Source organism: Carassius auratus, unplaced genomic scaffold (genome assembly GCF_003368295.1).
Source record: "Carassius auratus strain Wakin unplaced genomic scaffold, ASM336829v1 scaf_tig00216372, whole genome shotgun sequence".
Lineage (NCBI taxonomy): Eukaryota > Metazoa > Chordata > Actinopteri > Cypriniformes > Cyprinidae > Carassius > Carassius auratus.
In genome coordinates, this window is record NW_020528532.1 from 40,215 (window position 1) to 53,603 (window position 13,389).

General features: G+C 38.9%; 1 protein-coding gene across 2 annotated transcripts; it reads right to left on the reverse strand.

Moving 5' to 3' along the window:
• Window positions 1-985: 985 nt before the first annotated feature.
• Window positions 986-8,908, reverse strand: LOC113097692 (uncharacterized). Of its 2 annotated transcripts, XM_026262953.1 has the most exons (10): window positions 8,872-8,908; window positions 6,513-6,669; window positions 6,185-6,310; window positions 5,430-5,492; window positions 5,191-5,253; window positions 4,955-5,017; window positions 4,691-4,780; window positions 2,462-2,544; window positions 1,861-1,904; window positions 986-1,072 (listed from the first exon to the last, which is right to left on the reverse strand). In XM_026262953.1, the coding sequence occupies exons 1-10, from the start codon at window positions 8,890-8,892 to the stop codon at window positions 1,036-1,038; spliced, it is 747 nt and encodes a 248-aa protein (XP_026118738.1). In that variant the 5' UTR covers window positions 8,893-8,908; the 3' UTR covers window positions 986-1,035. The 2 variants fall into 2 exon arrangements, with proteins under 2 accessions (XP_026118738.1, XP_026118740.1); XM_026262955.1 differs by lacking the exons at window positions 4,955-5,017; window positions 5,191-5,253.
• Window positions 8,909-13,389: the final 4,481 nt, after the last annotated feature.

A 13,389-nucleotide genomic window follows, 5' to 3' on the forward strand; every position in this document is an offset into this window, starting at 1 on the left:
TCGAGCTTCACAACAGGGAGTATAACTCATGTTATGTGTCTAGATCATATCACCTTTACACAATGGCTGAGGCAGCCTAATTTGTGATGCAATAGTGTCATAAAAGGGGGTCAGACATGAACTCTTTTGTCAGCCATCTGATGTGTGACCACCACCTCTCCCCTGCACACGAATCACCTTGCAGTTTTTTTCGATTGCTAAATGACAGTAAGCACAACTGAAGTCACATGTGCAAAACTCTAAATAGTCTGCTCAGCAGAAGTTCATGTGGACCAAACTCTAGTTCGTTTTTCATTGCTTGAACACAGTTTTCAAAACTTTACACACTTATCCCATGACTTTAACCACAATCTGCACAAACCTGTGGATTTACAGCACTTTGTTCAAATGCTAACACACTGCTGTCAAAACTGTGAAGCACACAAAACAGAAGAGATTTCAAACACTGCTGATTGCAATTTCAGGATTAGCCCTGAAAATTATTTGTTCGAATTACAGTATGTACTTTTAGTTTCTACCTTTTTTCCTCTTTACTGTAATTCTGTAAATTACTACAGACTATTGAAGCAAACTGCAAATTTTCATTTACCTTTGTTATGTTCTGAAAATTTAAATAAATCATGTGAAAGAATGTCACTCTTTTCTTTGAAGAAAATATTACTTTGTATGAACTCACTGAAATTGTTCAAACAGTAAAGATGAAAAGTTTGTATTTTCTGTTTTGGTGTTTGATGCAAGTGTTTTTCCTCTCAGTGTGTTCTGAGTGACAGTGTGTGTTATCTCAGTAAGGGTTGTGTGTAGTGTTTGGCTGCACTGAGTCTGTTTTGAGCCATGTGTTAAGAGTTGTGTTGCTTGGAATGAGTTTTGCAGGTGATGTGAACTTAAAATTAAGATTACAAAAGAACAATACTCAGCATAACATTTGTTGATTTTATTTTATTAGAGAGAAATAGAGAGAATGAGTGAGTGAGTGAGTGAGTGAGTGAGTGAGTGAGTGAGTGAGTGAGTGAGTGATTGTGTGTGCGTGTGTGTGTGTCAAGCAGTCTCCCATGTTGGAGGCCAGGTTTTCCCGCTAGGTAAAAAAAAAGGGAAAGAGATGATTAGTAAAAAAGTCAATAATGAATAATCACTTGATAATCAAAGCTGTAATGTTTACATTGCAACCTGTATTCCAGTTTGATTTGGTATTGTAGAGGAGGGACATTTAGATTAACCAATGTCATAATACCAATTAAAAACATTGGTGAATTTGTATCTAAAATGGAACCAATTGTGACAAAATTTGGTGTATATGGAAAAACAGACAATGGTGTTTAGTTAGCAAGGGGACAGCTAGTCAAGAATAATTAGAACATAAATATGCACAATGTAACGACTAATAAAATATCTGAGTAATCCACAGTATGGAAATATAAAAACTGGCACCCGACACTCTAAATTTACAAAATGTTACAGCATCAATATCTCAAGTAACCATATTTACTACTTCAGAATGCAAATGAATAAAAAGTCATAAATGTCATAAATGAACAAAAACAATATTAAGATAGCAGTAATAAGATCAAACAGATATGCAAGCATGGATTATGGTGTGCATAACATTACAAAAAATAACCAAATTTCTGCATCAACAATAGTTTATAACTTACAATCACTCCAGAGAACACCACCAGTTCCCAAACACATACTGTGCACATCCAAATGTACAAAAATGTGATGGGTTTACTCAATTCTGTGAGATACTGTATGTGTGTACATGTAGCCTATAGTATGTTTGTTGTAAGTTATGTGTATGTCTGCTGGAACACCGTCATTTTGTGGATAATTGTGAGTATCTGGTCTGAAAGACAACCAACACACCACAGTTTGCAGGGGAGCCAATCTATCAATTTCTCCATCTTCCCCTGGGAAGGCAAACAAAGACATAGAAAATGGGTGCCTTGCTTAAGATAAACATTGCTCTCAACTTAACATTTCATTTTGTTACACTTAAAGGTAGTATTAGCGATTCAGAGCGTTTTGTTAACACATAAGACTTTTTGTAATGTTCAGCTAATATCTCCTCATGGTCCACTCACTTCCCATTCCCTTCATGAGCTGTAAAACATTCCAGTCATTTTACGCAGCCCAGTCACCATAAAGTAGACAAAAACTCCAGACAAACATTCTGGGGTTTGTAGAATCTCTAACAATAACACAACATGGCTTGATTTTATTTTTTCACACTGAGAATACTGAATGTGGGGGTGAGTTATTTCTGATGTCTTGTCGGGTATGACAAGGTAAATTTTTAACATAAACACCAACATAAACAAATACAGTATCTGGTAAGATTACTGATACAAATTTTAAATTACTGCCATTAGCCAATTAGTGACATTATCAATTAAAACAAGTGATCAATCAGTATTGGTAAATCATCCAATGTTTTCTTTGCAATTGTATTGTGTATGGGAATAACCTTTCTCTTCCTAGTTTTGATCACGCATCTATATGCGTGCACCTCCTGGCTGTTGTGTGGACAATCCTTTTCTTTTTTAGAAACTGTTTAGAAACATAAGCAAATAGTGAAATGTTAATCCAATTGTTAACATACAAAAAAAGAAAACAAAAGTATATCCCACAGTCTACAGATTACATGTATTTGTTGTGACCTGTAACTCCGTAAAGAGGGAGGGGTATGTTTGACATCACACATTTATACTGATATTGTGCGTACAATTCACATGTAAATGAACTAAATCAATAATGTTAATGTTATAAAGGAGACCTGCATAGCAAGTGAAGTAAGTAACACGTAATGGGAATACAGTTTTTTTCAATCGCTAACAAGCGCTTAACCATACTTCAGATACTTTTTCTAAACTCTTAACACAGACTCACACCTACAAAACACAATTGGCCAAGTGGATAATTTTCTTCTCAAAAACACATTTTGTTAAATATATACTAAATCTTAATTTCAAAATAGAACACATCTTTCTCTCCACACAAACTTTACCAAAACACTGGAAATCTGACTCAAAATTAAATTATTCTGTCAAAGAATAACACTTGTTTTCACCTCAAAAGGTACATGCAGTCAATCAAAGTACACCAGGTTTCAGAATACTGGCTATTGTTGACATTACAAAAACTGCATAGACTTTTCAGTCTCAGTTTTACAGGTATTTGCATGCAAAACATGCAATTCATTGTTTTACACTAAATTTCTTGGTTAGGAACTGTATGTCCAAATGAATAGTAATGTTCACATTCAAAAGCATTCCAGTAAAAAGCTATTTTTTTTCCTTTACTGTTTACTGCAGGAGGTACAGTAGAAACACGGTATGATAGAACAGAAAAGGTTTGACAGTATTGCTTACAGTGAACAAAATATCCATGAAACACATACGAGCATTCTGAACCAAAAAACAACAACAACAAAAAAGCCCAGATAAAAAAGGGGGGTAAAATAAAAACAATCTCTCACTGCTCCTCTCACTGCTCCTCTCACTGCATCTCTCACTGCATCTCTCACTGCTCCTGCTCCTCTCACTGCTCCTCTCACTGCATCTCTCACTGCTCCTGCTCCTCTCACTGCATCTCTCACTGCTCCTGCTCCTCTCACTGCATCTCTCACTGCTCCTGCTCCTCTCACTGCATCTCTCACTGCTCCTCTCACTGCTCCTGCTCCTCTCACTGCTCCTCTCACTGCTCCTCTCACTGCTCCTCTCACTGCATCTCTCACTGGGCCTGCTCCTCTCACTGCATCTCTCACTGCTCCTGCTCCTCTCACTGCATCTCTCACTGCTCCTCTCACTGCATCTCTCACTGCATCTCTCACTGCTCCTGCTCCTCTCACTGCTCCTCTCACTGCTCCTGCTCCTCTCATTGCATCTCTCACTGCTCCTCTCACTGCTCCTGCTCCTCTCACTGCTCCTCTCACTGCTCCTGCTCCTCTCACTGCTCCTGCTCCTCTCACTGCTCCTCTCACTGCATCTCTCACTGGGCTTGCTCCTCTCACTGCTCCTCTCACTGCTCCTGCTCCTCTCACTGCATCTCTCACTGCGTCTCTCACTGCTCCTGCTCCTCTCACTGCATCTCTCACTGCTCCTGCTCCTCTCACTGGGCCCCTTGCTCTTACTCTTCCTCGACCATACATTACAGTGTTTGTCTTTTTCTGTTTCTGTTTCCAAAAATATCACTCTTCAAAGTCCTCCTTTTATTGTATAAGTGTCAATGTAATAGAAAAAAATAACCCCTGCCATTGAGTCTAAGCCAGATTGGAATCAGCTGTGGTTGGCCCAATTTACACAACATAAATCAGCTATATTGTTTTTGAACTGATATCATTGCAGAAGCAGAGGTTTTTATACTGTATCTAAGGTTTGGAACATTGTTTTTGCTATTGTGGGATGTTGTGTGTTAACATTTGTAAATACTACAAAAATGATCCATAATTTTGTTGGGAGGTATAGCTTGTTTGTTCAGAAAATGTAAGCATTGTGGAAATGTGTTCAATGACTCCATATTGTGTGAAAACGACATGAAATGTGTGAATGGTATGGCCACAATAGACAGATGCTGTGCTAATTGTGTTTAGAGTTTTGAAAATGTGACAACTGCTTGGACAAATGCCTGTTAGCGACTGAAAAAAACTGTAAAATGAAATATGGCAGAATATCAGCTTGGAGTTGATTAGGTACACCTTTTGTCCTTTGGCGTCTTTTGGGGGTTTTGTCCTTTTTTAGCCCCTCGTTGGTGTTGGTGGCAGGGCTGGTTGACAGAAGAGCCTCCTCTAAAGTTTAGACACAGAAAAAAATATACAAGAAGGTCAGATATAGACGTGTGGCTGCTCAAGCTCATTCTACAAAAATGTCAAAGAAGGCACCAAAAGTTGAAGAGCAAATAACTAAGCTAAGCACACCGAATTGTGCTGCTATCATCGCCACTTGTTGGGACTTTGGGTTAACTGTCTCAGTCTGTGCCCCCTCGTTGGTGTTGGTGGCAGGGATGGTTGACAGAAGAGCCTCCTCTAAAGTTTTGACACAGAATATACAATATACAAGAAGGTCAGATATAGATGTATGGCTGCTCAAGCTCATTCTGCAAAAATGTCAAAGGCACCAAAAGTTGAAGAGCAAATAACTAAGCTAAGCACACCGAATTGTGCTGCTATCATCGCCACTTGTTGGGACTTTGGGTTACCTGTCTCAGTCTGTGCCCCCTCGTTGGTGTTGGTGGCAGGGATGGTTGACAGAAGAGCCTCCTCTAAAGTTTAGACAGAGAATATACAATATACAAGAAGGTCAGATATAGACATGTGGCTGCTCAAACTCTTTCTACAAAAATGTCAAAGAAGGAACCAAAGGTTGAAGAGCAAATAATTAGGCTAAGCACACTGAATTGTGGTGCTATCATCGCCAATTGGTGGGACTTTGGGTTACCTGTCTCAGTCTGTGCCCCCTCGGTGGTGTTGGTGGCAGGGCTGGTTGACAGTAGAGCCTCCTCTAAAGTTTTGACACAGAATATACAATATACAAGGTCAGATATAGATGTATGGCTGCTCAAGCTCATTCTGCAAAAATGTCAAAGAAGGCACCAAAAGTTGAAGAGCAAATAACTAGGTTAAGCACACCGAATTGTGCTGCTATAATCGTCACTTGTTGGGACTTTGGGTCAGACGTAGCATTGGCCTATGCCTTATCAATGGGGACCCTTTTCTAGATCTTTCTGTTCTGGCACCTGCTGTTGTGATTATTTATGACTATCTTTTTTTGTATAACACTGGACCTTTTGGTTCGGTGAGAAGACAATTCGACTGCCGAGGAGAGCTTCTCTAGAGAGACGGCTCCATCAACCACCTATACTTTAGACTATTCCACTTAAGTCTGTATCCTGCTGTATTACAACTCTGTAATAAACCAGCTCTCTGAGCCTCTGATCCAACCTGTCAAGCTTCCTTAATTTACACTTAAACACTTCTAAGACTAAAATTCACAACGCAAAGTCAGGCTCAGTGCGAATCTCTGCCCCCTTGTTGGTGGTGGTGGCAGGGCTCGCTTAAAGGAGAGTCTTTGTAAAAGGTGTACACACAGAATATACAATGATAATAATATACTACAATAATGATAATAATATGCTGGTAAAGAACATTCTCATAAAAATATGAACGATAACAATAAAGCTATAATAAGCACACCTTGTTGTGGTGGAGGGTCTTGAATGGACTCTAAATTTAAAACAACAATGGTCTCCTCTTCTGGACCCAGTTGCAGATTACTGGTTGAGGCCTGGTTGCTAGAAGGGTCTGCTGGCACTCTCTTTCCTAATAGAATACAAGCAACGCAAAGGATGTACAATATGTAATTAGGCCAAAATGTGAAAGGTAGGAGTGATGCAAAGTAAACCAAAATCTCTCATAATACTTGAATTTAGTTTTTGATGTCATTTAGTTTTTACAGTGTCCTAAATTTTTAATCATTTGGATTGTTTAAAGATGTTATAATGCACAGTAAATGTGGAATCACCTTGAACTATCATGCTGTAGATTGCATTCATGTTATTAAGACATATATTCTCTCCCGAACTTAATTCGAGCCCCTCTGGCAGCAGCATCTTGACCTCCTTGTTGTGGTACTCAAGAAAAAGCATGGGCCTCCAGCCCACTGCATTCAGTTTCTCAATCTGAAAAAAAAAAAAAACATACTCTAAAAACAATAATAACTGCTTTATGTCTACGTTAAACTGTGCCAGTGTTATGTCTAACAGACACCAGCTCCACAACAGTATGTTTCAGATGCAACTCAGATGCACACTTTTTAACTTATGGAAGAGCTGGTGTATACTGTACATAAGCTGATATATATAACAGATGATACATTGGGGATGTGGGAAAGGTTTGAGTATATGTGGGTGGGTTTGGTGTGCCTGTCTACTTCATGTGCATGATACATGCATGAACGTGTAAGTACAGTAGCATAGTAGGGGTATTATTCTCGTCTGGCTTATACTGTTCTACAGAGCATGACTGAATTGAAACTATAACCCTCCAAGCGCAACTTCATGTAAAGAGCCCTACTAAGAGATTGGTTACAAGTTTTTGGTCTACCACACATCACATTCACTTACTCATACACATCATATTCTGTGCAATGACAGAATCTCACTCAGAAACGTGGTCGGATGGTAGCAGCATATCTTGGTTAAGGGCCCAGTCAGTGCTTCCTCACAGCTGAATACGGGTGCTCAAACTGGAGCTGTTCCCACCACACCAAACTGATTGACACAGCCCTCAACAACACCTGCCGCATTATCACGGGATGCATAAAGACAACGCCAGTCCCGTGCCTCTATGCCCTAGCTGACATTGCTCCCCCCCACCCCTGACCCCCACATAAGATTATCCATTGTCGCCCAAGACGAGTGGAGAGCACAAGAGGTTGACACCAGGCACCCCTTCACTGACACACAGCACCTCCACCACGATTGAAATCCAGATCCAGTTTCCTGCAGACAGTCCCACCTCCAGACAATCAAAGAAACATCATGGACAACATCTGGAAAGATGAATGGAACCAGCTAAATACACAAGCCCAGGACTGGATGGAGACAGGAATCACCCCTACTGAATGTCCCACCAGGGAGGCTAACCTGGAAGACCCTCAACAGACTACGAGTGGAACAGGAGAGGTGCAAAGCACTTATGAAAGCATTGGACCACCAGACAGAAGAGAAATGCAGCTGTGAAGCCCCCACCAGGACCTGGCTGAACTGACACCATCAGCTGTGACCTGCACCAGATAGTGACAAAACGATATCTGAGATTGCAACAGACTCGAAGAAGAAGAAGACGCAACTGAACGCTATGAACTAACATAAAGGCGCTTGTTGCATGAACCACTCAGTAGGGAAGAGTGAACTGTGGATGATATGGAGAGCTTTGACATACCGTAATTCCTTAAATAAAAACCGGTAGTCAAATAAATGCCGGGCCTCTTATAGTGCCTGGGTGCATGGTCAACACTGACAAATAAAGGCCGTTCTTAAATAAAGGCCGGGGGAAAATTTGTGCAGCAGAGCCAGATAACGAATGTACACGCCCACTGCTGGAGCGTTTCTCGTTCTCGAGTCGATAACCGTTTGCATCGGTTTTCAGATCACCAGTACACCGTTTCTGTCGGACGTGTCGACAGAACCGAGGAGCTGATGATACTGCGCATGTGTGATTCAGCGTGAAGCAGACCGACACACAGAGCATCTGAACCGAACTGATTCTTTTGGTGATTGATTCTGAACTGATTCTGTGCTAATGTTATGATCTCTGTCCACTGGAACACTATCACTTATTATATCACTATAATTTAAAACGGGTTATTTAAAACAATTACTTATCAAAAATTGAATTGGAAATAAAGGCCTGCCTCTAATAAAAGCCGGCTTAAAATAAAAGCCTGTTACCTTCTGCAGTTCAGGTAAATAAAGGCCCCGGCTTTTATTTGAGGAATTACGGTATGTTACAGATCTGTGGGCTATCACATACTGTAGGTGATCCTGGCTGTTTCTGGCCTGTTTCTTTAAACTTTTCCAATGATAATAGTTTAAAGTTAAGATGCTAAAAACTGATCAACCAATCACCTCCATTAAAAGTTCCATACAATGTGCAATTGAAAATATGTGCTAACCTGATGTGCTAATCAACTTCAGACTCTATGTGAGTACATCTAAAGCAGAAGTCTAAAGTTTCAGAATAGTAAGTTATAATGTAACACTCTCTCACTAAACCCCAATCCCCACTCCAAAATCATCCACACCACCTGTGTCACCACCTGGACCAAGGTCATTTTGAAGCCACATAAGTACTATGGAAATGTAGCACAGGTTACTTACCAAAATCACGGCATCATCCATTAAATGAGATGTTATTTGATTTTCTTTTTCTTAGCCACCCAAGACTCCTTTTCCATCTTGAATTTTTCAATTTTCTTTTTCAGCCTTAGATGTTGCAGCTGTGCTGTCTTGCACATGGGGCAGACCTTACATCCATTAAATATTTTTTCCTGGCATGTAGGGCACGACTTCTTCAACCCTCCACCAGCCATGCTTTTGTTATCCTGTAAACCATAAACAAGAAAAATACAAATTCCTTAACTGTCAAGAGTTTTGAAGATTTCCGTAAAACACTTTCAGTCTTTCCACTTCAATTATCTTACAATTATCATGTAATAAACAAAATTTCAGCTATGTTGCGACTGATATGTGTGACCAATCCAGGGTCTCTAGTATTACACTATGTGACTTGCTGTTCCTACATCAAATATGCTAATCATATATCATTATAATGAAACAAAATACCAAAACTATCTTTAATATATCTAAACTTGTGCTTTGTAGAAAATAAACAAATTGGGATACTTACTGTATGAAATAATTCAATAATGAAAGAAAGAGAGTATGAGTGAGTGAATGTGTGTGAGAGTGTGGGTGTGTGTGAGAGAGAAACAAGAAAGAGACAGTGAGAAACAGAGAAACAGAAAAATGTGACAGAATGGCTCTCAAAAGTGCCTTTTTTTGTAAAGCTGTCTTGTATCTGTAACAGACAGAAAACATTATTAGAATGACCATTAGAACAAACATTTCTACATTCATTAGGACATATTAGATATATTATAGTAAAAATTAGTTACATCCTAATCAAAACATTGCAGAGAATAGAATATAAGATACCACATCCACTTGACGACATGAATATAATTTTTCTTGTGAACCGACAAATTGCTTCATAAACTCTTGAATCAATCAATCTATCTATCTATTTATCTATCTATCTATAAAGCAAGAAATGTCTGTCTGTGAGTATGTATGTGTCCATCGCATATCTTACTGACCACTCATCGCAATGACCTAAGATTTTAGATGTGGCTTGCACAGGGCATGTGGATGTCCTCGAATTTAACCAGTATGCTACCAGTACCAGTATTAGGCCTACAGTAACACATAGAGGAACGCGATGCACTGCATTTCGACACACATATTTTAACATTAATGATGGCATCTGTAAACAAATATTGGCAACTGATTTAAAAAACCCAAACCTGCTAAATTAGCTAAACCTGCACAATCAAAGCTAGCTGTAGCTAACAAGAGACAACTCTGAGACAGAGTTTACATACTTATAACCAGGGTTCGAAATGATTAGGAGGACTCTTGGGGGGGTCCCCTAAAATTTAATTATTAAATTATTAAAAAATTCTGAAGATTTTTTTCATGGTTTGGGCTAGGCCCAGTATTGTAGTGGTGTTTGGAGAAGTAACAGGTAACCCTCTAACTCTGGAGCAACAAAGTTACAGCACCCATATAAATCTAATCCCTGACATGACAAAGTGAATAACAGGCCATTCTGTACTTGAGCAAGGAAGTTAACTCTAAATCCACCAGGTGTACTCATTATGGCAGCACCATGCACATTCAAATACAAATGGCATTTCTCATCCCTGTTATTACATTAAATTTAATTTAAAACAACTGGCCGCTGAATTGAATAATAATGTTGTCTGAAAAAACTGTACCTACATTAGATGGTTTACTTTGTTTCAAAGTAGTTAATCCATAACCTTAACTAAAATCTTTAGGGACACGTTTATTCTAACATGACTACAGCTAGCACAAAACGTTGACAAACGTAGGCTACTCTTCTTTATCATTACACTGGCTATCTATTAATGCAACTTGAACTTGAAATACTAATATTTTACTATAAGCAATTATGGAGATATAAAAATAATCGACGAAACTTACAGGATTTTTATTCAGGATTTCACTCTTTGTGAGGTTTCGTTTTTCCGCGTTCAGCTACAGTACGTGTACAGTACGGGAGCACCACAACAACAATCTGCGATACTGTACATGAACTCACTCGGCTAACAGCTGCGGTGATTGCAGCCTCTCGCTAGGAAATAAATAATTGTTATAAATATAAAACGTCACTAAATACCAATATTTTTCACAATAATTTTTTGTTAAAATATATTTGTCGGGCACCCCCCAATATCCCAAAATAAATTCTCCTCATTTCGAACCCTGATTACAACACCATTACTAACTAAGTTTCGACACTGATGTAAAATAAATTTAAAAAATAATAAAAAGATAAGTATAGGCTTTTGATAGCAACTTAGTCTTAGTGTGGTGCTTCGAAGGAATCAAGAGTTCACATACAAGCTGGAAATACTTACCGATCTGCTGACTGTGAATGTCGACCGCAATAATAGGAAAAGGGCGCAATTCTGGGATGTAGCCTGCATGAGGAAGTAGGCCTATATGACGCTTCACAGAAATGGCAACACAATTTTCTGGATATTAATTAATTTAGCGTCTTTATCTCTACATTTGTTTGCTGTTTAATAGGCTAGATAAGCAAACACCATATTGTAAAAAATAAATTGTTTTAGTTTGCATAATAAAAAGAAGCCTAATAAGCCTACATTTTATGAGAACAGGAGTAACCTAGGCCTAGAAATGTAATATCAGTTTAACAATATTTAATATTGTTACCCAACAAAACAGTAATTTTTGGATATTTAAATTCCATGGACCTATGGTGCAACTTTGCAATTCTGAGCTGAAATTAATTGTAGGCCCATCACACGGATTTCAGTTAATCAGAATATAGTCCTCCATGGAACTATTAATTATTTTGAAATGAGCAAACAAAATACAAATAATTAATTGAGTGAGACCTGAGGTAGGCCTAGTCCGTGTGTCCCCCACAGATGAATCTGTGATCGCATAGGCCTATAGATTCTCTTTTAGCCTAGGCTACTGAAATAAATGATTGCAAAACATGATCAAACTGGATTTTATTACAGCAGGCATAATTTCACATTAATTACATTATAAGCCCAGTCGACATGAAGCCTTTAAGTTTCTAAATGAGCAGACAACACAATGTCCAGATAGGCCTACCAGATCAGGCTGTAACTTGGGGGATCTGTGTGTCGATGACAGACGGCTCCATCACGGAACTTCGGCCAGGCTGATCAAAAGAAGGCAAACTTGATCGAACTGACTTAATGACTAGCACAATGCAATAGCAATGGAATACACTGACAGTCTTCACATTTCTAAATGAGCAAACAACAAAAGCAATGCATAGAACGAGACCAAGTTGGCTGTGGGTCCACCACAGATCCATTCCAGATCCGTGTTAATGATAGGCATTTCCCTTTAATGTAAAGATAGGCCTATAGGCTAAGTGGAAAACGTGATCAAATTGGATTTTACAATGACAGGGCAAATGTCAAGTTAATTAGGCTCCATTGTAGGATAACACAGTCGACCTGAAGACTTAATTTAAATGAGCAAGCGCATTAAAACATGAGTGACAGAACTTTGGTGAGGCTAACAGAATCAAACTGGATTTTTATAATGGCAGCAACAACATAGGCAGTCAGGTTAACATTGAATATGATGTATAAATCTAAGTGAAAAGGCTATTTCAAATGCTCAATTTCAAATTAAATTAAATTAAATTAAAATTTAATTTAATTAATGCATTTAGCAGATGCTTTTATCCAAAGCAGCTTATAGTGCATTCAGGCTATCAATTTTACCTGTCATATTATAATTAAGAAAGCAACGTCCAGTGCATGTATCAGAGTTATCCGTGGTTTCAACACAGACTCACTCCGTGCTCCTATCACAGATTTTAGTTCTGACCAGGAAGGCAATAGGTGTAAAACTTAATCAAACTGGATTTTATGACGACAGATGTTGGGAAAGAACTACTTCAAATGTTGCGTTTCCAAATGAGAAAGTATGTCCACTAGGTGATATTTGTAGGTTACTCCGTTATTGAAACGAGCATCCGTGTGTGGACCACGGAAGATGAGTGTCATTGACTTGCGTTGGAGTTATCCGTGATCTCAGCACAGACTCACTCCGTGCTCGTATCACAGATTTTAGTTAGGCTAACAGAATCAAAGTGAACTTGTATGATGGCAGGACAATGCAATAGTTACAATAACATTCAGGTTGGTCATGGTATTTGGTGTTGGAAAATAAATAGCCTACTTCAAATGTTGCATTTCCAGATGAAATAGCTCGTCCATTGAGTGAGATCTATACTCCATCACTACAACGAGCATCCGTGTGTGGACCACGGAAGATGAGTGCCATTGACTTGTGTTAAGAGTTATCCGTGATCTCAGCACAGACTCACTCCGTGCTCGTATCACAGATTTTAGTTCTGACTATAGCCAAGCGATCAATATGTGTTTAAAACGCCATCAAACTGGATTCTATGATGACAGGACAAGACAAAATGTCAAGTTAATTACATGCCATTGCAACAGAGTCGACATAGAGTTGTAAGTTCCTAAACAAGCCCAGCAACATTACAACATCCAG